The 22,831-nt window shown below is 37.0% G+C and overlaps 2 protein-coding genes and 1 pseudogene across 2 annotated transcripts; 1 reads left to right on the forward strand and 2 right to left on the reverse strand.

Annotated features, from left to right (window-relative positions):
- Nucleotides 1-285: 285 nt before the first annotated feature.
- LOC130947834 (40S ribosomal protein S24-1) lies at nucleotides 286-2,227 on the reverse strand. Its single transcript, XM_057876555.1, has 5 exons — nucleotides 1,992-2,227; nucleotides 1,772-1,813; nucleotides 1,486-1,656; nucleotides 706-792; nucleotides 286-600 (listed from the first exon to the last, which is right to left on the reverse strand). Exons 1-5 carry the CDS (start codon nucleotides 2,061-2,063, stop codon nucleotides 559-561), a joined length of 414 nt encoding a protein of 137 aa, XP_057732538.1. The 5' UTR covers nucleotides 2,064-2,227; the 3' UTR covers nucleotides 286-558.
- Nucleotides 2,228-12,842: 10,615 nt separating this feature from the next.
- On the forward strand, nucleotides 12,843-14,431 carry LOC130949532 (serine/threonine-protein phosphatase 7 long form homolog). Its single transcript, XM_057878221.1, has 4 exons — nucleotides 12,843-12,914; nucleotides 13,369-14,111; nucleotides 14,199-14,286; nucleotides 14,372-14,431. Exons 1-4 carry the CDS (start codon nucleotides 12,843-12,845, stop codon nucleotides 14,429-14,431), a joined length of 963 nt encoding a protein of 320 aa, XP_057734204.1.
- A 2,342-nt stretch (nucleotides 14,432-16,773) lies between these two features.
- LOC130949533 (transcription factor TIP2-like) lies at nucleotides 16,774-19,269 on the reverse strand (annotated as a pseudogene).
- Between the last annotated feature and the right edge of the window lie 3,562 nt (nucleotides 19,270-22,831).

Genomic DNA, 22,831 nt, shown 5'->3' on the forward strand with positions numbered 1-22,831 from the left:
GTGACTAAAATATGTCTACTAAGATGTCATAGTAGGTCGACCAAAAAAGAAAAAAAAAAGATGTCATTGTAGGTAAAACTTTTATATTTAAAAAATAACTAGGTTTTAGAACCTGCTAACGTACACATATGAACCACACTTTGCATACGCAAAAGCTAATTTCAATTTGACATTCTTCTTCACAAAAATAAATGCATCGCGATATTTATCCAAAAGAAAAATAGTTTATTTTCTTTTTGAAACATCACAACATTTTATGATCATAAATGATTTATTTACCGCATATAAAAATCCTATAAAATAAGTGATTGATCCGTCAAATTTTCAAGCACCATAGGAATTCATAATCACAGTCTAGCAAACATTTGAAAACAGCCGTAAGTTATCAACTGAGTTCTCCTAAATCTTAAGTTGTAACTGAACATTAATAATTTAAGAGCCAAAAAGATAAGGGCATTTACCGAAACATTTCAATCTAGGAATCTATAAAATAAAATAGCCATTACAAAATTCCAACACCACAAGAATCTTAAAAACAGAACCGGGATGTTTGAAAACTCATTTCTTCTTTCCAGCCTTGGCAGCATCAGAAGCCTTGGTCTGAAAATATTAAAAATGACTGAGGTTACTACTTTTACTAAACAAGAGCAATACAGGATGAACGATTATCAATAACAAAAGAATTTATTTTTGGCAACTATTTACCTTTTTTACTCCACGGATCTTCTTTGCCCTGTTCTTTCTTTCCTTCATTTGCTTCCTTGACTTTTCAACCTTAGTATCAAGTCCATTCTGCAAATGACAAAGAGGAATAGTGAAGGATTATGCAAAAACAAAGCACAGATTTTGAAGAAGAAATGTTCTGATTCCCTAAGACAAAAATGAACTAATGGATGCATAACAAGACATGAGCATGGTAAGATTCAGCTACAGAATTCACAGGTTCAATAATTCTTAAGTGCAAAAATAGTATGTGGGATATTGTTTGCATACAGGGTACGTTCTTGTGCAAAATATCTTAACGTAATTCTAATACACAAAAGGGATAAGTAATCCAGCAGAACAAATTATGGAAGTAATTAAAAAGAGCTAATGATTTCATCTGAAAACTAATGAATTCTAATATGCACAAGCATTCAAATTAATCTTCTTGGAACATCTCTAATGTTATTGCTCATTGATCATAACAGTATACAATTTCAAGTCACATTATGGAGCAACAATAAAGATCAACATATTTTCACCCCATGCCACTCCAATCTAAAAATAAAAGAACAGTGTTGACATGAATTGAAGAAGTACTATATTATTATACATAAAGGCCATCCAATCACAACTAATATTAGTAAGCACTAACTTACCAGTCTTACAATTTACAAGGACTGAAAGACACATCGTAATTGGATGGAAGTGTTTCTCATTCCATAGCAATTACACTCACAAACAAAAACCACATTAGAAGAACAAAAAATCGACTTATCTTACCCTAATAAGTCTGTACTTAGGCTCATACTTCTTAGCATTCTCAACAGTGTCATAAATCAAACCAAAACCAGTTGATTTGCCACCTCCGAAATGGGTGCGGAACTTGAACACAAACACGGTGTTGGGGTCCTTAACATCATAGATCCTAGCAAGCTTCTCCTTAAGCTCAGCCTTCATATTCCAAACACAACAAATTAAAAACCCTAAACACCATAATTGTCCAACTAATAACTACCTGACAAAAATCAATTAAATTTGAAGTTTTGAGCTCACAAGCAGAATGTACCTTAGAAACATTTGCCCTTCCTGGATGAAGAACATCAATGACCTACAACCACACAATTAAAGAGAAAACGAGGCTCAGCTACATTATTATTAATAAAACCCTATCTAACGCACAATTCATCGATCGTTATCAGATCCCAATTATTCCAAAATCTATATACTTAAAGTCCATGATAAAGCCATAAAAACAGTGCGAAAGTGAGAATGGTGAACGAACTCACGAATTGCTTTCTGGAGAGGAGCCTGTTAGTCATAAACTTCCTTGTTCTGATGGTAACCGCTTTGTCAGCCATGTTTGTTTGAAGCTTGGCGACCCTAAGCGTGCGGAAAGAGTGCAGCGTTGAAACCCTAAGTTCTAATAGAGAAGGGGGCAGCTGATTTTCCGAAGTTAATAAGCTATGTTGCTAAAGAGAATTAGGGTTTTTCAAGGCCTTTTGGGCCTATGCCCATTATTACATTACTTCCCTTTCTCTTTTTAAACAAGCACCAAATCCAACTACAAACCACGGACCACCAAAAACATAACAAATGGAAAATTACAATTTTTTTATTTGTTTTATTTTTGGTTTATTTTATTAGACGTAGATTAAAATATATAAAAATAGTATTTGAGTTATAACAATTAATAAAACAGATAAGTAGTTCATTAGATTTATATTTAAATGGTTTTAATTATTTTTTAACTTATTATCTTAGATTTTTTATCTTTACTTATAATCTAATATATACAATTAAGTATATAAATATTTTATTTTATTATAATCCAATGTCAATATAATTAAATCTTGGTTAAATCAGTTGATGTCTTTTATTATATAATTGAAAATCTTACTTGGATATTTTTTTTGTTATTTGAGTTTTGTGTTATAATCTAATATATATAATTAAATATATTTTGTTATTATCTGATATATATAAATATAATTAAATGTTTTATTAAGATATCTCTATTGTTATTGGATTCTTGTGTTATACTTATGGAAAGTGTTTAGGTATGCCACTGTGGTGGTGCGGAACATGATATTTCGCGCTATTCAACCATACAGATATAAATTAAAAAAGTTGGATGGGCTGGATTGGAGGCATGCGGTCTTTCGTGAAGGAGAGTGTGTAGTACGCATGGTGGGTCCTCAACGGGTTTGGAAAGTTATGGATTGAGGGAGAAAGCGGTTGGCATGTTTGCCCATAGTAAGTTGATGCTTGGAAGCTGTGCGGGAGTGATATGGCAAAGCTGAGTGGAGTTGATAAGGTTTTGGGCGAGTTACGTTTTTGGTTGCTTCTCCTCTATGATTGGGCCATATTATATGGTTTGGACCAGTTCAATTCTATAAAAAAAAATGCTGGTTTGGACCGTTGCGAATGAGTGTGTTTCAAAAAATTGTATTGAGTGGGTAAAATGTGGTTTTCCTTTTTTGTTTTGTTTTAAATAAAGTATGGTTCACGAAAATTGTGAAAGCGGTTTTATTTCATGAAAATATTTTTGTAGAAAAAAATTCGTGAAAGTTAAAAGTTAGGTATTATTTAGTACAATTTTGACCTTTCTAAAAATCAGAGTTAAGTTAATATATGTTGTTACCAATTTAAATGTTTTTTTTTTGTTTGAAATGTTTAAGTTGATTTGTAAAAAGATTAATTGGTTTGAAATATGTTATTTATTGTGATATAATCTTTTAATTTAAATTTATTTTCTTAAAATTGTGTGACGTTCTTGATCAATTAATTAGAATGATTAATATGAGTACGCAAAGGATAATTTTTTATTTTATGTGAAAAAAAATCATAATAACACCACACAATGGATGAGTGTTTTTAATGTAAGTTAAATTTTGTCAGGTACATTTCAAGGGAAAATGTGAGTAAATTAAGTCGAAGCAAGTCTTACTTTTGATTGATTTATCCTGTGCATGAAAACATTTTAAAAAAAATTATTGATTTTTCCTGAAAGTGAATTATATGGTATTTGCAAAAATAGGATGAGGAAAAAGATGGTTTTGTGGTTGCAAATTTTTTTTAATATTCATGTAAATTCGGAATTATTTTTGTTTATTAAAATTTGTAGTTGATAGGTAATGGATATTTCTATAAAAAAATTCCAAATAAGTGGTCTTCATGAAATATGATTAAAATAAAATTAAAAGAAATAAAGAAGTAAAGTAGGTAGTTATTTTGGTATGATTAAACTTTAATATATTGTAAATAGCACTTAAGTAGGGAGGAATCGTTACAGTTAGTACAACTTAAGGTGTTATTTCGTCCAGTTATACCAAATTTTAAAAGAGATGATGGTTAAGAATGAGATATCATAAAAATCGTAAACCCATGCCAAAACTCATGACAATCAGAAAATATTGTTACAGCGTGATTAGCATTGCATGACAATAAAAGCATTGGTAGAAACAAGCAGAAGTTTGAAGACAGAAATTGGCATGAGGGAAGTAGTGAAGGTAAACATATGGAAGGGACGACTGGACTGGAAGAACGACATGTAACATAGAAGAGAAACGACTTAAGGTGCGGGAACCTATACTTAGATGGGGGTGGAGATGCAGTTGGAGCAGGATGTGCCCAGAAAGATTAGTCCGATTCGGGTGGGATGGCGGAGCTGGATGCACCCATACTGCGATTGGTGATGGCATCAAGGTCTAATACCTTTTCTGGGGGTTCTTCAGTGTCGTCGTGTGGGTGTGCGACGTTCATCTTTCCCTTTAGCCCGCTGTTGCGAAAGTGATTGGCTAGGTTAGCATATTTGTCCGTCAAAGCCTGGACAATATCGTAGTTGTAGTCATCGACGACGACTTCTAGGCGGGGACATAGTGCGCGTAGTGTCATTCTCGCCGCGTCTTCTATGATGGTATCGACGTCGAATGCTATCCGGCCAGACTCGACCAAAGGTTGTTGATAGGGGGAGGGACAAGTGAGGCAAGGTGGCGATAACATGTGCGACCATCGCGGAAAGTTTTTGTCATGAGTCGGTACAGGGGTTCCGGAATTTCAAGCCTGTCACATGCATCACTAAGCAGTTTTCTCATACTGAAGGTGAGAAGGTGAGCGTTGGAGGGTTTACTGGGGGCTAGGTCGTTGGCTATGAAAACAAAGGAGGAGTATTAGGCGCTACCAGCAAGGAAATGTGATTTAGAGTATGAATGTAAAGCAGTTTAGGTCTGACTGGAACTTACCTCTCAAGTAGTGAGGAAGGGGGATCTGGTCCTCGCGGCGAAACCGTTCATGCAGGGCTCGCAATGTGACACGTTGTTTTTCACGATAATGGTCCAGGGTAACTGGCTCTGGCGCCAAGCCATTGTTAATGCGGCTTAGACCATGATCGTAGTCCCCGTCGCCAAAGAAGAGGACCCCATGCTTTGTCGGCATTATCAAGAGATGCAAACTTACACCAAGATGGAGCATGGAAGTCATTGATCTGTTCTTGAACCTCTTCGAAGGAAGTGTAGATCCCAGGCACCCAACCGGCAAAGACACAATAATAGTCTGGTGTTGGTTCCATGTGGTCCGTGTGGGTGAATTCTTTTTTGTTTGTGGTTTGTGTGTGGCCTCCACAGCCCTGGCGTCAAAATGGCAATTATATAGGAGTAATTAGAATGAATAAGAAGAATGTGTAGCGTATGCAAGGGTGCAAGGATAAAATTTTTAAATTTTCAAATGGGTGTATGATGTAGATGGTATTGGTAGAGAATGAAGATCTATTCTACTCTTTCTGACAAAGCATGGACAATGTGACTAAGATTGGACATGGTTCTGGCGGAAAAAGGGTTGACGTTTTTGGCAGTAGAAATTGATGTTGAGTAACATGCAAATTTAAATCACTTGCTCGTTGATTAAAACAATTTTATTAAAAGGTGTAAAACATTTTGGTTTAAATATGTGCTAGTCATAAGAAGTAACAATAATAGAAGTAATAGTAATTATTATAATAATAGAAATTAATGTACGTGATTAATATGAATAATAATAAAATGTATTATAATTATAAAAAAAAATTATGTCTATTAAAAATTGAAGTTTGGAAAATTTTGATTCTCCTAAAATGAATTTTAGGTATATTTCAATCTTTTAATAATGAAATTGGAATATTAATTTCTAATACAGTCAACTAGCTTGATATCTAGAAGATATTTTCGTATTTTTTAAAATTAACTAAAAAATTTTATTTTTATTTTACTTTTAAAAAGAGTACATTAGTAATTTAAAATGAGTTTTTTAGTTTTGTTAAAATTGAATTCGAATTTTTCGGTTCTAATACGATCAAACAACATAAATTTAATCTATAATGGTATTTCAAATTTTTTTAGATCAACCTTAAAATGTTATTTTGTTATTTTAAAAATTACTTATATGAATATTTTAACTGTGTCGAATGTTAAATTAACAATTTCTAATACGACTAAGCAGATTTTATTCTGAAATGGTATTTTAATTTTTAAGGCAAATGCCTAAAAAAGTTGGTTTGGTATTTTAAAATTTAGCCATATAATGTTTTAACCTTTTTTTTAAGATATAAATTATGATACCATATAAGAATAAAATCAGACACGCTGAATTCTTAATTACCATTAAGAATAACATTATTCAGAGTACTAGAAAAAGAGTACAACACTAAGAAGAACTTTTTTTAAAGTAAACAAATTTTTTCTTCTTGAAAGCTAAAAAAAATGACAACTTTTAAATGTTACTGTTATTTTAGTTAAGAAATATTAAATTTATTGTTAAGTTAATTAATAACGTCTAATTAAATACGCTCCCTTCAATGATGGGATAATATAACAATATTGTTTAACTTGTTGCTTGCTTGGGGTACATTCTTGTTGAAAAGCTATTATAAGTTGTATACTCTAAGCTATTGTTTTATATTTTTTGACATTATACAGTTTTATGTAAACATTTCCAAACATAAATTTGTGTTAAAGACATACTTAGCGCACAGTTGGATCATAACTTTGCAAAATGAATTGGATGCAACATCTCCTTGTAAACCGTTACTTTTGCATCGACGTGTCTCTTATAGTAGGTATCTGTGAGCCTAGTTTTGTCAATCAAAACGTTTGTATTTAAACCAGCCACTTATGATCGAAAAAATTTAGGTTTGACACAAAATTTTAGTTCGGTTGTTCCATGTTTTGAAACTTTAATTTTGATGGTAGTGAAATGTGGCTTATAGTTTTGTTATAAAAAACGTTATTGATCTTTGGGAAAAAAAATAAATTAGATAGGAAGGAAATCCCGTGTGGGCGTGTGAATGATTATAGTCGATTGTAACGATATTTTTTATTTTTTTCTGCATGTTGTCTTATTCATCGGGGGATTAGTTGCGATGAACCTTGTTAAGGAAACTTGCGCTATTTTTTACTGGTCTCCTTTAAACATCATTTTGAAATTTCAAAATGAATTTGTGGTCACTCCTTTAAAAATCGATATGTGTATCCACCAGGGACCCCGAAAGCATAGATGTAGACCGAGCACGTGGGTCTGAAACAGAGAGCAAGGAAGAGACAGGCTACCCTCTATGACAAATAAGAATGATTTGCCTACCATAGGAGATGCAGAAGTTCATCGAAAGATGTATCCATTCTCATTCTCCAAAGGAACAAAAATGTGAAGATGAGGAACATTTAGTGGACGATAATTGTAGCATATGGACCTAGGACGTTTGGGTTTTAACTTTTTTTTTTAAACCAGAATTCTGGATTGAGTCGTATCCCCAATGGGCCCAAAGTTACGGCCCATCTCCATAACGGTGGATAAGCTGAGCATGTGTTGTGTGACTTTAGGGTTAACAGTTCTAAGGAAAAGGCATGTGTCTTGGCTTCAATCGCCTACCAGTCTTTGTGACAGGGGTTAGTATGTTGGCTTTAGTAAGAATGGTTTAGGAGCAGCGAAATGGGTTGGAGTATTGGTTGAAACCTTTAAATTTCCATGACCCTAAATGTTTACAAATTTGTGCCACGCATGGAGGAATCTGTTATGGTGTGTGTAACCCTTAGGTGGTTCGGCGAGTGATGTTAGTGAATATTTGTGTTAATGGGCGAAAAACTTGTGTCAACAAAATTGGTAGTACAATAGCTCTGATTGATGTCTTACCTTCCATTGATCAGGATATCAGAGGCCAAGATGGACAAAGTGAACTAAAGCCAATGCCGTCAGATCCAATTAATTGGTGAATTAACGTTTCTTGTGGAATTGAGTAGAAACAGGAAGGACGAAGGCCCACAGGTGTTTCACGCATCAAAATACAAAGGAATTAAAAAGCGGAGTGATTATCATCCCTTTTACCCTTTTGATGACATCGATAGGTGACAGTCACATCATATCCCATTTATGCTCAAATCCCTAGAGGTTTAATGGACACAAAGCTGTGTTTATTTTAAATTGGAGACGGTCCTAACACTATCATCCCCGCAAACACTTTGAGTTGAGAAATGGAAACGTTCGACCCGTTTTTTATAGATTCTCATGATCCTTCCGCTGGTGTCAGGTAAGCCACGTACATGGCTGGTGATCAGTTTCTCTGCCGTTATCTTGATCACATTGGTAAAATGGGATCTTTGTGAGTTAAAATTTTGATTTCTGTTTCCTGTAGGGTCAATGACGGGCTCCGCGTTGACACCAATGATGTCCTTGGTACCATTCAGGATAACAGCATAAACTTGGAGCATAGTGTTAAGCTGGTTTGTCTTGGTGACTTCACTTTTGTTATTTGTGTTTTGTTGTTGGTGTTACTGTAGTGGATGCTTAGAGTGTTGTCGTGGTTGGTAGTGTCTATTTTTGTGAGTTAAGATAGATTGAAAGAGTCTCACATGCTAACCTCATGTTGATACCTTAACCGTCTCCCTGGAGCAGTTGTTTGAGCCAGCCGATGGTGGTGGTGATGTTGTCACAAATGAGGAGAAAGGCTTAGTTGGCCGCCTAGTTGATTTGGCTGAGGTATGTGTGGAGACCCTACCTGGGTTGAACGTTGTGTAGGTGTATGTGTTTACTATCCTCATGCCGAGTTAACAACAAGCAGTGGCAGTGAGTGAAACCCCATGAAGTGTTCCGCTGCGCTGAGTTTTGGTTTCTGTCTCTTGTGGACCCCGCTTACCAAGCATGTGTCGCTACCTTATTAAAAAGCAAAAACCTAAATACAAATGCGACACATGTTTCTTATGCGGGAAGGTCCCTTTACACCCGACCATGAAGGCATTTGTCTTTACTTGTGGCTTCTAACTTACGTGTTAAACTCTGAATAGTTGTGTGCTACATTCTGCAGGGCATCGAGCTAAAGGTGGCCAATGTGGACGCTCGCATAGCAAAGTTGGAGAGCAAATCGGACCTGTTGGAGGGCATGCTCCTTCAGATCCTTCAAATGATTCAAACTCACTATGAGGACTACCATCAGATTGTGATGGTTCCAAGGCCTAACAGGGATCACAAAGGGAGTGATGGGTTGGATCTCATAGGGAGTTGTGGTAACAAAAAGGTGCCAGAAATGACAGCACACCCATCTGGGCATGGTGAGAAGCTTCATGAACATGGGACAACCAAATGTGTGAAATCCTCAGCAGATAAAGGGAGGGAGATCCGTAAGGAACAGTCCCCAGACAACTCATTGTTGGACATTTTTGTTCCTAACTCCCCCGCAGAAGATGATGTTATTGTCATAGAAGGGTTGCCTTCGACATAGGGCAAAATGTCCACCGCGAGTCAGATCGTATCTTCAGGGCAGTCCTCCTCCCCACACTGGGCTGTTGGCACTCCAAAGACGTTCCCCAACGAAGCTGCCATCCCAGGGGAACGACCCGGTAGTCCAATATGGAAGGTAAAAATATTTCATATTGCTCTTTAATCCATAGCCTCGTATGATTTGCGTAGTATGTCGTAACAAACTCTATGTAGGATCTGTGGAGCTTTCCAATGTGGAGTCAATTTGAACGTACCACACAGTTAGCTGGTTTGTATAGCTCCACACCTCCGACACGAAAACCGGAGACGCTCCCCCGGCTTGACCATGTGGAAATCACACCCATGACTACGCGGCCTCTTCTGAACCTCAGCCGCCTACCGCCGAGACCCCCCACAACTGGGGTCAAACGGCGCCCAATGATCCACCAAGTTGCTAGCATCAAGAGCCGCAGGTCAACCACCAATGTGGATGCAAGCCTCCCGGCTGTTCCGATGGTATAATCCATGTTAATGCTTCACGTCTAGCATGCATATTCCATTTACAATGAATGAGGCTAACGAATTTTCCTTTGACCTGCATGAATTTTTCTTTTCAGAGTTTTAATATGTACTTTCGGCCAACTCTTGGAATGGGATTATCGAGAGATGAGTGCAAGCTGGCGACATATATTTTCCAACACAAAGAAGATGATCCGATTCCAAATCTTGAGTAAGCCCCTAGACACACCTCCCGCGGTTACAATAAACACTATCACACACATTTACAATAGTTGTGTCCTGCACCTGAGAGGTTACTGTAATCCGTTAGCAGACATTCATTTTTTACTTACTTCGCCGAACTTAAATCCCGTGATTAGATTTCAATCAACCACCCAAAATGGCCAACAACAACGATTGGCCCAAAGGACAGTATATAAACAAGAACGAAGCAACAGGCCGAAATAAGCCCACTAAACTTTCATTGGATAAGGGTAGGGTTAACAAAATTTCAGACCACATTATCAAGGAACAGTAGAACGAAGCTAATGATAGTGGTTTAGTGGAGTGTAATTTTTTTTTTGGCAGATTGGGCTCATTTAAACATGTAGTTCGTATTTCTTTAGTTTAGAGTAGTACTAATTATAAAAGGGTCTGTTAGAATAAGTAACAAATTCATGAAATAGTTGAAAGCTAAGTTTATCCTTTTGATAACTTGTTTAAAAAAAATGAAAGAATTCATTAGATATTAAGAACAAAGATTATTATTTTTGATATTTTCTATCTGTATGATAACATAAATTTTTATTTCTATTTTAAAATATTAAAATATCTATATAATTCATATTAGAGAACTAAAATATTTGCAAATTGGCGTTACATTTAAAATGCCAAAACATTCTTTACGTAATAACTTTCATATTGCTATTATACATTTAATATGAATAAATAATTTATTTTAGTTATTAGAAATTTTAAATTTTAATTTAAAATTAAAAAGGTTAAAACATTGTAAAGTTAGCCTTTAAAATACCGAAAACATGTTGTTTTCAGCATTTACGCTAAGAAATTAAAAAACCATTTTAGAATATAATCTACTTAATTGTATTAAAAATTGTAAATTTAAAATGTGACAAAATTAAAATACTCATACAAGTTACTTTTAAAATAACAAGATAACATTTTCAGCTTCATCTAAAAAACTTTATTTTAAAATATTTGTATACGTTAAATTCATATTGTGTGCAATTTTTAGGAACGACAAATTCGAATTTGACCTTTACAAGACTATAGTACTCAATTTAGATGACAGATGTACTCTTTTTAAAACTTAAATAAAAATTATTTTTTGGTGTCATTTTTAAGAAAACACTAAAACATCTTTTTCATTTGAGGATATTTCAATGTATTACAAGTTTATATTTCACTTTCATTACAAAATGATTAAAATTTACATAAGAGTCATTTCAAGAGAACAAAAAATTATTGTAAACATGAATTTCAAAGATAAAAAATATTTTTTTATAATTTTTTGGAATCCCAATCCAAAAGTTGGGCTTTCAAGATGTTGCACCCTAACCCAATTACTCAGTCCTGAGCCCCAAAACGAACTCCTTCGTGACCTGCAGAATCTAGATGCAGAAGGCTTGCTCCCTCACTTCCCCTCCTTCGCGAAGCCATTGCAACCTACCTCCCCACTACAAAAAAATTTGGTTATTACGGCGGTTTTTTAGGGTTATTACGGCGGTTTGAACCGCCGTTATTACCTTGAATGGCGGATAACAAAAACCGCCGAAATTCAAAGCGCCATTTGGTTATTATGGCGGTTGTTAAAAAACCGCCACAATTCCCATGGTTAAAACGGCAGTTTTTTAACATGTTAAAACGGCGGTTTGAACCGCCATTATTTCCGGATAAAATGGCGGTTTTTTAGTTGGTTAAAATGGCGGTTCAAACCGCCGTTATTTCCGGTTAAAACGGCACTATTATGTTGGTTAAAACGGCAGTTCAAACCGTCGTTATTTCCGGATAAAACGGCGGTATTTTGGTTGGTTAAAACGGCGGTTCAAACCGCCGTTATTTCTGGTTAAAATTACATTTTTATGTTGGTTAAAACGGCGGTTTAAGTCGTCGTTATTTCCGAATAAAACGACATTTTTTTGTTGGTTAAAACGGCGGTTTAAACTGCCGTTATTTTCGGATAAAATGGCATTTTTAATTGGTTAAAGCGACGTTTGAAACCGACATTTTTATCGAGTTAAAATAGCATTTCATGTTGTTTAAAACGGCATTCATGACCTGCTGTTTTTACTGAATAAAAAAGACATTTTTTATCGTTTAAAAATGCATTTTTAACTATTATTTTTACCACATTAAGCAAACAATTTTTTGTTTAAAATTTCATAATAACAAAAAATTATAACCCATAAACAAAATATTATATAACTCAAATAAAATATCAAACATAATATATAATTTTTAGGGCAATTTACATAAATAAATAAAGTGGAAGCATTATTTACGTAAATGTGCAAATCTGTTTGATGTTACGATTTTGTGCAAAATTGAATATTATGTAAACCGTGGCAACCCACCACGGTTTTAAAACAAACATAAACCGTGGGAGGTCACCACGGATTAGGAAGACATTGTTTTGCATGTAAACCGTGGGAGGTCACCACGGTTTACGTTGGAGAAAGTTTGTTCATAAACCGTGGGGAGTCACCACGGTTTATGTAGAGTGCAACTTTGAACGTAAAACCCGGTAACCCACCGCGGTTTACGTGTATCTATATATATGTAATCCGTTGAAGGCTGGGACGGATTCATTTGCTACCTTTGGAAAAAAAGTTGAATTCATTGTGGTAGAGAGAGTTTGTGAAAAGGATTGGAGGTAGTGAGGAGAAGTGGGTGGTGGGCCAATGGAGGAGGATGAGGATCGATTGTACCGACTAAATGGCATCGCTCACGTGGCAGGAAATATCGACGAAGAGGTTAGTAACTGTTATTGTTATTATTATTGTAATTAAATTTAATTCTAATATAGCAATTGATATGTTAGTAGGAATATTGGTAGTAAATATTTTTATTTTATTACGTTTACCTGTTTTGTGATTCTGATTAATATATTTACATAAATATTAATGATATTATCGGTTTTGTAAGTAATGCATAATTTGTTATGCTTATTTATCTTCTTACTGTGTTTTTTAGTATTTTTGCACAATTTGTTGTTATCCTTATTGTATTTTATTCAAGGTTTTATTCATGAATTTAAATTGTTAATTTGTTGTTGTGAGTGCACAGTTTTGTTAGCTTCAGTATTTAGTAGAGGATAAGAGAATCCATGAATTTAATGTGCACAGTTATCTTAGCACCAGTATTATGTATGTTGTTGTTTGTAATCGTTGTATGTTAATGGATTTATTTATTACGAACGTTTTGCAGCCTAGTAGGGTTATTACAGCCGTTAGGCGGCAGCAGAATATGCCCTTACATGACAGGGTTATACCCTATCTGGAGACTGCGGGGTTGTATCATCTTGCTAGGCTAAACAGTCATTGGTTCTGGGTTGATGAGCCTCTGCTTAGCGCATTTATTGAGCGTTGGCGTCCGGAGACCCACACGTTCCACATGCCGTTTGGTGAGTGCACCATTACTCTTCAGGATGTTGCGTATCAACTGGGTTTGCCGATTGATGGTGCACCCGTTAGTGGGTGCTTGACTGAGTTTGAGAATCTGATGGAACACGGTAGACCAGCATGGGTGTGGTTCCGGGAGTTGTTCGGGGAGTTGCCTCCGCAGAGTAAAGTGAAGCAGATGACAGTGTGCTACACCTGGTTCCACGAGAGGTTTCGTGTTCTCCCTACAGATGCTACTGATGAGACAGTTCATGTATACGCACGGGCTTATATCCTGATGCTCTTGTCGTCTCAGCTGTTTGCGGACAAGAATGCAAACAGGGTACACCTTCGCTGGTTGCCTTATTTGGCATCATTGGATGAGTTGGGCAGATATAGTTGGGGATCCGCTGCACTAGCCTGGTTGTATAGGTGTCTTTGTCGTGGTACAAACAGGAACGTCGTTAACTTGGCTGGGCCGCTACACCTACTACAGTCTTGGATTTTCTGGAGGTTTCCCACTCTGAGGCCCACTGGTTTTGACTGGTTTGGTTTTCCGCTTGCTTCTAGGTATGGTTTAAAAATATGCGTTCATAAATTGTAAAAATTGCAACTGTGTTATGGTTTGTTTTGACATCATGTAAATTTAAATTGTAGGTGGGCGGAGTTTGTTCCGAGGAACGATGCAGGGGCACAGCGATTAGTTTCCGCACGCCTTGCACTTGATCGGTTGCTTGTCCACGACGTGAGTGACTTATTTATTACTGATGGTAGATCTAGTTTTTCTTACATTGCACTGCCTCATGAACGTCTTACTGTGTTCTATGCAGTTTGTGTGGGAGCCTTACTCTTCTGCTGATGTTACTGCTGTTATTCATCCGAGATACTAGTTGATCAGCACCGACGGCTGTGGACGGCCGTCACTAGCCTCATATATTTTGCTGCGATAGAGTGGCATCAGGTGGATAGGGTTCTACCCCAGTTCGGCGGTGTTCAGCCTCTCCCAGATGTAGCTCTGAACATAGATTGGCTACATGCGAAGGATGGTAGGGGTGGGGACCGGTGGTTTCCTTCATATTATCGGGAGTGGCACCAGTATTGGGAGAACCGGCATCAGTCGGTCATATGGGTCGATCGTGTCCTCGACCCTGGTCCATCATCAGATTACCTCGAGTGGTGGTGCCGTGTGGCGCACAGGTTCCTATCCCCAGATGTAGCATTTCAGGATCCGAGGCCGATTGTGTGACTGAGGAGGCTCGTCACAGAGGGTCGTCCCAGGCACCTCCTAGAGTTCATGTTTATGACAGACCGGATAACAGACGAGTTGATAGGCGTCGCCGTATTGGGACCCGGACCACGGATCGCGAGTGGAGGGAGTTTGCCGACCGATTGGAGCAGGACGTTCCTGGAGCTGAGGCTGGGATCCAGTGGACTACCGTGTTCCTCGACGTAGAGGCAGACGGCCACCTGCGCGGCCTGACCGTCGAGGTGGGCCTGATGGAGGACCATCCGAGCAGGGGGGCGGCACTGGTCACGTCGCCGCTGAGGATGTAGTTGGATCAGCATCAGCCATGGATCAGCCGACGTTCGACGTGGGTTCTAGCTCACAGATGTTTGCGAACGTGAGCCCATTTGGTTATGCCGAGTTTACGACCGCAACTGTTGGGGTGGACATTGCTGATCCCGTTACTGAGTCCGAGTTTTACCGAGACATAGCTGACATGCTTAGGGATGATGATCAGACCCATTATAGGCCACAGATGCCTGAGGAGGATGCCCAGTTTCGTGGGTAGCAGCCAGGCAGTGACGATGTTCAGGCTCAGTTGGCAGTTGACCTGAACGAGCCAGCAGTTTCGCCGTCCGACCCATGGTTTGCTTTAGGAGGTACACCTGCCTCCGCTTTCAGCGCGGCTCCCGCACACCCCACAGCACCAGCGCCAGATCAGCGACCTAGGCGGGTTAGACGTCCTACTTTGTGTGGCACCGGAGGGCACTTGCTTGGCCAGTTCGATGACGATGACAGTGACACCATTGAGGATTCTGATTAGTTATGCTATATCTTCCTGTCCAGTACTTTGTTTCTTTGTTTATGTATTCATCATGGTAGTTACGTTATGTGTTGATCATGTTAGTTACGTTATGTATTGATCTTGGTAGCTACGTTATGTATTCAGCATCCTAATTACTTTATGTAATGTGCATTATTGTTAGTGTTTATGTATTTCAGACTTACTGTTAAATAATATTTATCTTTTGACTATGTAGCATGGTTCTGAGAACCGGACCGGACCGGCCGGTTCAACCGGAAAAACCGGGAACCGGTCAGTTAACCGGTCCGGGTAAGCTCAAAAACCGGCCAGCAAAAAACCGGTAAAAACCGGTCGAACCGGTCGGTTAACCGCTAAACCGGTCAAACCGGCCGGTTTTTTAACGGTTTTTTTAACGGTTTTTTATTAAATTAATATATTTAAAATTATTTTTAGGTTTTTTAATAATTTTATTTAATATTTAATTAAATCGGTTGAACCCCGGTTGAACCCCGGTGGAACCATTAAACCATTGAACCAGTAACCTCACCGGTTCATTGACCGGTCCGGTTCTCGCAACCTTGCTATGTAGAGAGTGCCTGATTCAGAGTGTTTCATGTATTCATGTATGGTTTATATTATAATGCACATTGTGAGAATGATCTCTTCTGATGCTTCAATCACCCACATATATATAGATCTTCACCACCTTATTTAAGTCCACATAAACCGTGGTGACTCCCCACGGTTTATGAACACCCTTCTTCCAACGTAAACCGTGGTGACCTCCCACGGTTTACATGCAAAATAATTTCTTCCTTATCCGTGGTGACCTCCCACGGTTTATGTTTGTTTTGAAACCGTGGTGGGTTGCCACGGTTTACATAATATTCATTTTTGCACAAAATTGTAACAACAAACAGATTTGTACATTTACGTAAATAATTCTCCCACTTTATTTATTTATGTAAATTGCCCTAATTTTTAGTATTAAAAATTAAAAGTAATAATTCCTATACAAATAATTAAGCAAATCATATCCACTAATTATTACTTTGAGAAGTTAGAGACTGCTAAGGTTACTTAATAACCTCGACGGATCATAATTTGCAATACAGACAGTTCTCTTTTCTTATTTTCGTACATGTAACTAGTTACTTGAACTTTGGTGCAGTGCCTAAACTTGAAACTATTATCCCCTTAACCTAATAGCTACCTGTATGTGGAACTGCTGCTGCATACTGAGTGTCCATAACATCGATCACACTAGCATAGACTGAAGAACCATCTATTATCTGCCTCAGTGAAATAGGCCATAGTTAAAATACAGAAGCATAACAATGTGATTCAAAAGATTTATGATTGCCCTTGTTAGTTTCATGTCAAAAAGAAATACCAACCTTGCTATTGAACAAGAAACTGTAATATTTGCCAACATGTCCGCCTGCAACATGGTGAAGTTCTAACTGAAGTTCATCCAGAAACTTGGCGACTGAAAGCAGACAGTTAATCTTCTTCCTCTGGAAGAGTTTGATTGTAACATCATCATCAACAATCCGCACATCAACCTCTGGAAGATTTTTTAGTTATGAGGTTATACCAAGATTATGAAAAGTGATTGGATGGCATGTAATAAGACTGAATCAATCACTAATAAGAAATGATATCATTTGACATTCTATTAGTCACTTATTATAGTTATAGAATAGATGCATTATTAATTATGTGTACATTATTCTATTATGGATTATTATGAATTTAATTTAATTTCTCCAGGTAGCTAAGCTTGTTGAAATCGATTGTTGCACGAAGAAAGAGTCTTCACTACTAGAGAATGATAAATAGCCACATAGAAAGAATTAGAATTTTTTTAAACACATTGAATTATTAAATTAATGGTTTTATTAATGGCAACACTATCAATAATAAAGAATCGTATTTCGGTAGTGACTAATATTGAATAAACACTCTTATGTCACATTTATGCCTTATTATTAGAAATATAATAAGCTGGCAATAAGTGGGGTTTAAAAATATAATAGCTTAATTATTACTTTTTCTTTTTTTGAGTTTAAAAGAAGATTTTAATGAGAAAGAATTAATACATAATTTGTAATGGATATAATGATATGTATTGAAATTTGAAAGTTAGATGCAGCAGTGAAAAGCATTTAGAGAGAAAGAACATAGTACAAAAGATACATGATGAACACTTGACTAGAAGACATATAAGATTTTCAGAAATGCCACATAAATTCAATACTCTCCCTGGTGATAAAAAACTTATCTAAGCCAAATGGTAGCAAAATCTGTGAATGTAAAGACAAAAATTTAGTAGACATATACCCCAATCTTGAACATGTGCAACTTTTAATACCTTCATTTGTGGAATAAGTGCAGGTCCCCCATAAGCAAAAGCAGTATATAGCTGAACAAGAGTTGCTCCAGATCTTATTTTCTTGTATGCATCCTCACCACTAATTGATACCAAAACTTATGAGAAATTATTGTATAATTTATTTCTAATTTTAAATCATAAAAAGAATACTTATAACAGGTAGGTAGGTAGCTAGCTAGAAACCAAACTATACACATGCAATAGAGGAGAAACGTGCAGTTTTACCTGCTAATGCCCCCACAGCCAATCAAAGGAATCTTGCCCTGATTTACATTAAAAGGAATCAAAGGAATCTTGTTTTTATAGTTTTGGATTTCAATGGCATATTGAAGAATAAGTCATTGGGAAAATGCTAATAAGGATGGTTCATTCATTTTGGGTGCTAGGAATGTGATTTTTTATGGAGATTATGTACAAATGATATTACACTTACCTCTCGTTTCTGATTGAACATCTGGCCTGTGACAGTGCCACGTGCATTATAGGCACTAGGACTAAAAATCTGCAGAACACATTTGAAGGAAAAGTCACAATAGTCAAATATTGATTGATTGGTTCATTGTTCATTTGAAAGAGGAACATTGTGAAACTCATCACATATAGTATCCAGTCATCAGCTATTACAGGTCGGTGAAACCACATCTTGAGAAATGAATTTGAAGAATTGAAAACTCTTGTATGGTATGCCTGAGATGTAAAAAATGTTAATTGTGTACTTACGCATGATCAAGACTAACAGAGCTTGCCTTCATACCCTGCTTCCGGTGGGGATCCAAAGCTACTTGAAGAAATATTAAATTAGAAGCAAATGCCACCACACACCTAATGGACAAACAAAAAATATGAAATCCAAGAAATCTTATGCTTAATGTTAAGTATTCCAAAGTGATACAAGATAATGTACCTATGCAAGGCCTGATCATCTGAAAGTTTTCCCTTTGCTCTAAACCAAAAATTCAAACTGCATAAAATATTTAAACAAGTATTAAAAAAGGCAAAGAATTGATCTACCCTTCTTTTCCCCCAGCAAAGTATTACCTGGGAGGAGATTTGGTCTGATTAGTTGAAGTTGTAAGTTCACAGAACCGTATCTCTATTGGCCAAGGGGTGAATTTAGTTGTAGCAATTTTGTTCCGGTAAGTTCTGAAGCAACAAACTTAGTCATCAGAGATCCTTAGCTTTAGATACATGAATGTTCTCTAAATAGAATCTTATACATATTCTTTAACAACACATTGCACCCCCCAAAATCTTACTTTGGAAGACGAGGGTCAGTAAGGCATCTCTCCGGCAGCTCCTCCATTGACAAAAGCTAGAAACAATTAATAATCTGAAATCAGCAACACATTTTCATTCTTAAATCTTAATTAATATAAATAACCATGTAACTTACCTTATCTGGTGGAGGCACAAATGGCATGGCTACCTCCTGGTGGTCAAATCCTAATTCTTCTTTCTGTATATTAAGAAAATAACTTATTAGCACCACTAGGTTCATCTTTTGGATATTTCTCCTTCTATCATCTCATACTCATAGTATCAGTTGCTGAAAAGTTACGTTGGGTGAACAAAATAAACAGAAGAATGATGTGAAATCGTCAAACAAAAGTACCTGAGCTGCTTCAATTTCCAATTCTTGCTTTTTGATCTCAACAGAAAGAGGGCGCAAGATGCAAAGAAATGACAAATCTGATTTCCCAAAGAATGAATTCTGCACTTCCCTGAAAAATAGAAAAACAGGACTTGGTGATGGTGATTAATGATTTTTGTTCAATCACTGAAAATTCGAATTCCTCCTAAGAAAATCATTAATATGCCTCTTTTGTGCTTAATATATCGAAAATAGAGTTAGAATTTCAGTGAAAATCATACATACATATTGTGTTTTTAAATTAGTTAATACAATTCATAAATACAATGTCACAACGATATATCAAGATTAAATTCCATACAAAAGTTACAATAACCATGCTGCAAAAATCTCCTGTACTGCATACCGCGTCGACAACTCCAGAAGGTAACTTCCAGTAGCCAATTCCATGGAATCTACCTCTTTTTTCCTGTACTACAAGAACCTACAAAAAGTTAAGCTATAACAATCTTTTCTCTTTCTGTCTAGCAATTCAGATTTCAGAGTTAAAAGTTTGGAATAGAAATTCGTACTTACTTGTTTATACTCCTTGATGGTGAATGCATTGCCAACTAAATAAGCACCACAAACCATAACAATGAGAAAACTGCAAAGGAACATCCTATTCTTTGGATCAGACAGGACAAAGCCCTGACAAAGATGAGTATACTAACATGAGAAATTGCTATAGTTCAATAAACTAAATATAATCTCTTAGAAAGTTAATTTTAAGAGTATTCTGTCGTAGTCAAATCATAACTCATCCAGAAAAGCAAAGCAATTGTATAATTTTATAGCAAATCACAAGAATATAACAATTACAAAGAGTGTTTTCCTCTTTTCGTCGCTGGAGGAGAAGCCGCTGGAAGAGAAGTCGCAAGAGGAGACGTCGCCGAAGGAGACTGTCACTGGAGAAGACATCGCAGAAGGAGGTCATTGCTGGAGGAGACGCCGCTGGAGGAGACGTTGCCGGAGGAGACCGTCGCTGGAGAGAGGAGTCGTCGGAGGAGAGATCGTGACAGAGGAGATCGCAGTGGCAGAGAGCTTCAAGATTTCTCTCACACTGGCAGCATTTCAAGTTCATTACAGTAATGATGGGTTAATTTAGGGTTGAGCATTTTATAAAAATTGATAATGGCGTTTAAAACCGCCAGAAGCCAAAAAAAACGCCGTTAACTACCAATTAATTACGACAATAATCATAAACGTCATAATACTCAAATATTATGGCAATATTATAGAACCGCCATATTATTAATGCCGTTTTATATCATTTTTTTTGTAGTGCCCCTTCCATTGCACAACCACCAGTTTGTATGAGACAGCATCGTTTTTGCGTGCATGTTTAATAAAGAAGAGCAAGGTTGTAGTCCAGAGTGCCGTTAAGCCATCGCCCCCTCTCGAGGCCCATTATTCAAACCTCGGTCTCCTACATACTGTCCTACTTTCTCCCCAAAACACAACCCCGTCCTTCATTGGGCCTCCATTGGTGGTAATTTCGCGGCCTGGTTCACCGGGGTTGGTTTTCGATCAAACTGTGTCGTCGTGCTCAAGGGCCCTCCCTTTAACCCAACGCGAATCCTGCAACTGATTCATGAAAAATTGAATGCGATAAATTGTTACTGGTTTGTACGTGCTTCTAATTCTTTCTTGTTCTTAAAGTTGGTTGAAGTTTCTTGATGATAAATTATATGGTCGTACCCTAAAGAAGTGATTGTAATTTAACTTGGTGATTAATACTGATTGTGTCACATACCTCAGAACTAGTGCCCTGCGTTCGTGTTTCTTTTTTAGTTAGTATGCTATCAAACTGTATTTTTCATTGAATGGATCTGCTCACTACAGCTATGCCGTCTGGCACTCTGGTTTGTGTCTTCTTGGCTGATGTTATGTGATTTTTGGCTCTTTGTTGTTCAGTGCTGACCGTTTCTGTTTTTAATTATGTGATTTTAGAGAATGCTTTGGCTTAAATGTGCTTAGATTGTTAAGTTACTTAATTAAACTTAAGTACTGGTGTGCTGTTGTTGTGCGGATGTTCTGTAATTTTTTACTATTTTGTTTGCTATTTCGAAATGAACAAACTTACTTTCTGACTTCTGGAGCTGCTGAGTTTATGATTTTCCTGTGTTGACAAATTTGTCCAATTAATGTGGTGGACTTATTTCTTGGCTGCTCTGAGGTTGGTTAAAATAATTCTGACAACGTCGTGTAATTTTATTATTTGTTTATCAAGTCCAGAATATTTGAATCGCTGTTTCCTTTTTTTTCTTTCTTGGTTACGGATTGGGTTTGGATTCTCTCCAATGTTTTTCTATGTTTACAAGCTAAACATCACTGCATGCTTATGTCACTAGAATCTCTTTCGTTAGTTTCAGGTGTTGCATTTTTCGAGAATTCAATTGTTTCTACTTATACATGATACTAACCCTAACGATTCGAATATTTCCAACTTCATCTGCAGGGAGGTCTTGTTCGAGCTCAGTGGGTTTGAGATCGTTAGGGGGGTATTCATCTCTTTGGCCCCCCCATACACACCCCACCCAGATGTGAGTACATCTACTTCTTGCACACTTGTCGAAACACATGCACAGCTAACGTAATAACACGACACACACTTTGTAGATCCAAAAATAACTGTGGTCGTAAATGCTATTTTTCCTTACATGGTTACAGCTCATCAATACATCTGCCATGATAGCATCACTAAAGGCCATGAGAAACAAGGCAGCAAGGATTTGGTACTTTCCGTATGACTTTGCTATTGCTGTGCTTGCCGATGCTCCCATCTCACAATTGCAGAACAGTTACGAGGGACGTTGGATGCCTCAAACCGAAAACCTGGAACATGTAAGCTTGTTGTTTAATAAAATAAGGTTGTCATCCATTTTTTTTAGAAAAAGGCATTCTGCGTATATACCCACTGAGGCTGAAGTGCTATCTTGCCTTCATTTCTTGTCCGGGTCAGGTGTTTGTGCCAATTTGGGAAGCCGGAGACGCCTAGTATGTTATGCTGCTGGACGTTAAGGCATCGAAAATATATGCCCTGGATGTGAACCAGTCTCCGGAGAGTATTGTGCGAAGGGAGTCCAACATGACTAAGATCGTGAGCTATACTTCATTTACTATTTTATTCGGTAACGTCAGTTTTCATTCCTTCCGGACGCCATTCATGGGTTGACTTGTTTCTTCCTATTTTATGTAGTGTCATGCTTTGGGGAAAATGTTCGTCCACAGC

Source organism: Arachis stenosperma, chromosome 9 (genome assembly GCF_014773155.1).
Source record: "Arachis stenosperma cultivar V10309 chromosome 9, arast.V10309.gnm1.PFL2, whole genome shotgun sequence".
NCBI classification, from domain to species: Eukaryota; Viridiplantae; Streptophyta; class Magnoliopsida; order Fabales; family Fabaceae; genus Arachis; species Arachis stenosperma.

Bases quoted from the DNA above. Each gene is read 5' to 3' on its own strand.
- LOC130947834 (XM_057876555.1), bottom strand. From the start codon at position 2,063: ATGGCTGACAAAGCGGTTACCATCAGAACAAGGAAGTTTATGACTAAC. The intron at 1,814-1,991 runs GTGAGTTCGTTC...GTGTGGTTGTAG, and splicing joins TCCTCTCCAGAAAGCAATTC to GTCATTGATGTTCTTCATCC. The intron at 793-1,485 runs GTAAGATAAGTC...TGTCATTTGCAG, and splicing joins CTAAGTACAGACTTATTAGG to AATGGACTTGATACTAAGGT.
- LOC130949532 (XM_057878221.1), top strand. From the start codon at position 12,843: ATGGAGGAGGATGAGGATCGATTGTACCGACTAAATGGCATCGCTCAC. The intron at 12,915-13,368 runs GTTAGTAACTGT...AACGTTTTGCAG, and splicing joins CAGGAAATATCGACGAAGAG to CCTAGTAGGGTTATTACAGC. The intron at 14,287-14,371 runs GTGAGTGACTTA...TGTTCTATGCAG, and splicing joins ATCGGTTGCTTGTCCACGAC to TTTGTGTGGGAGCCTTACTC.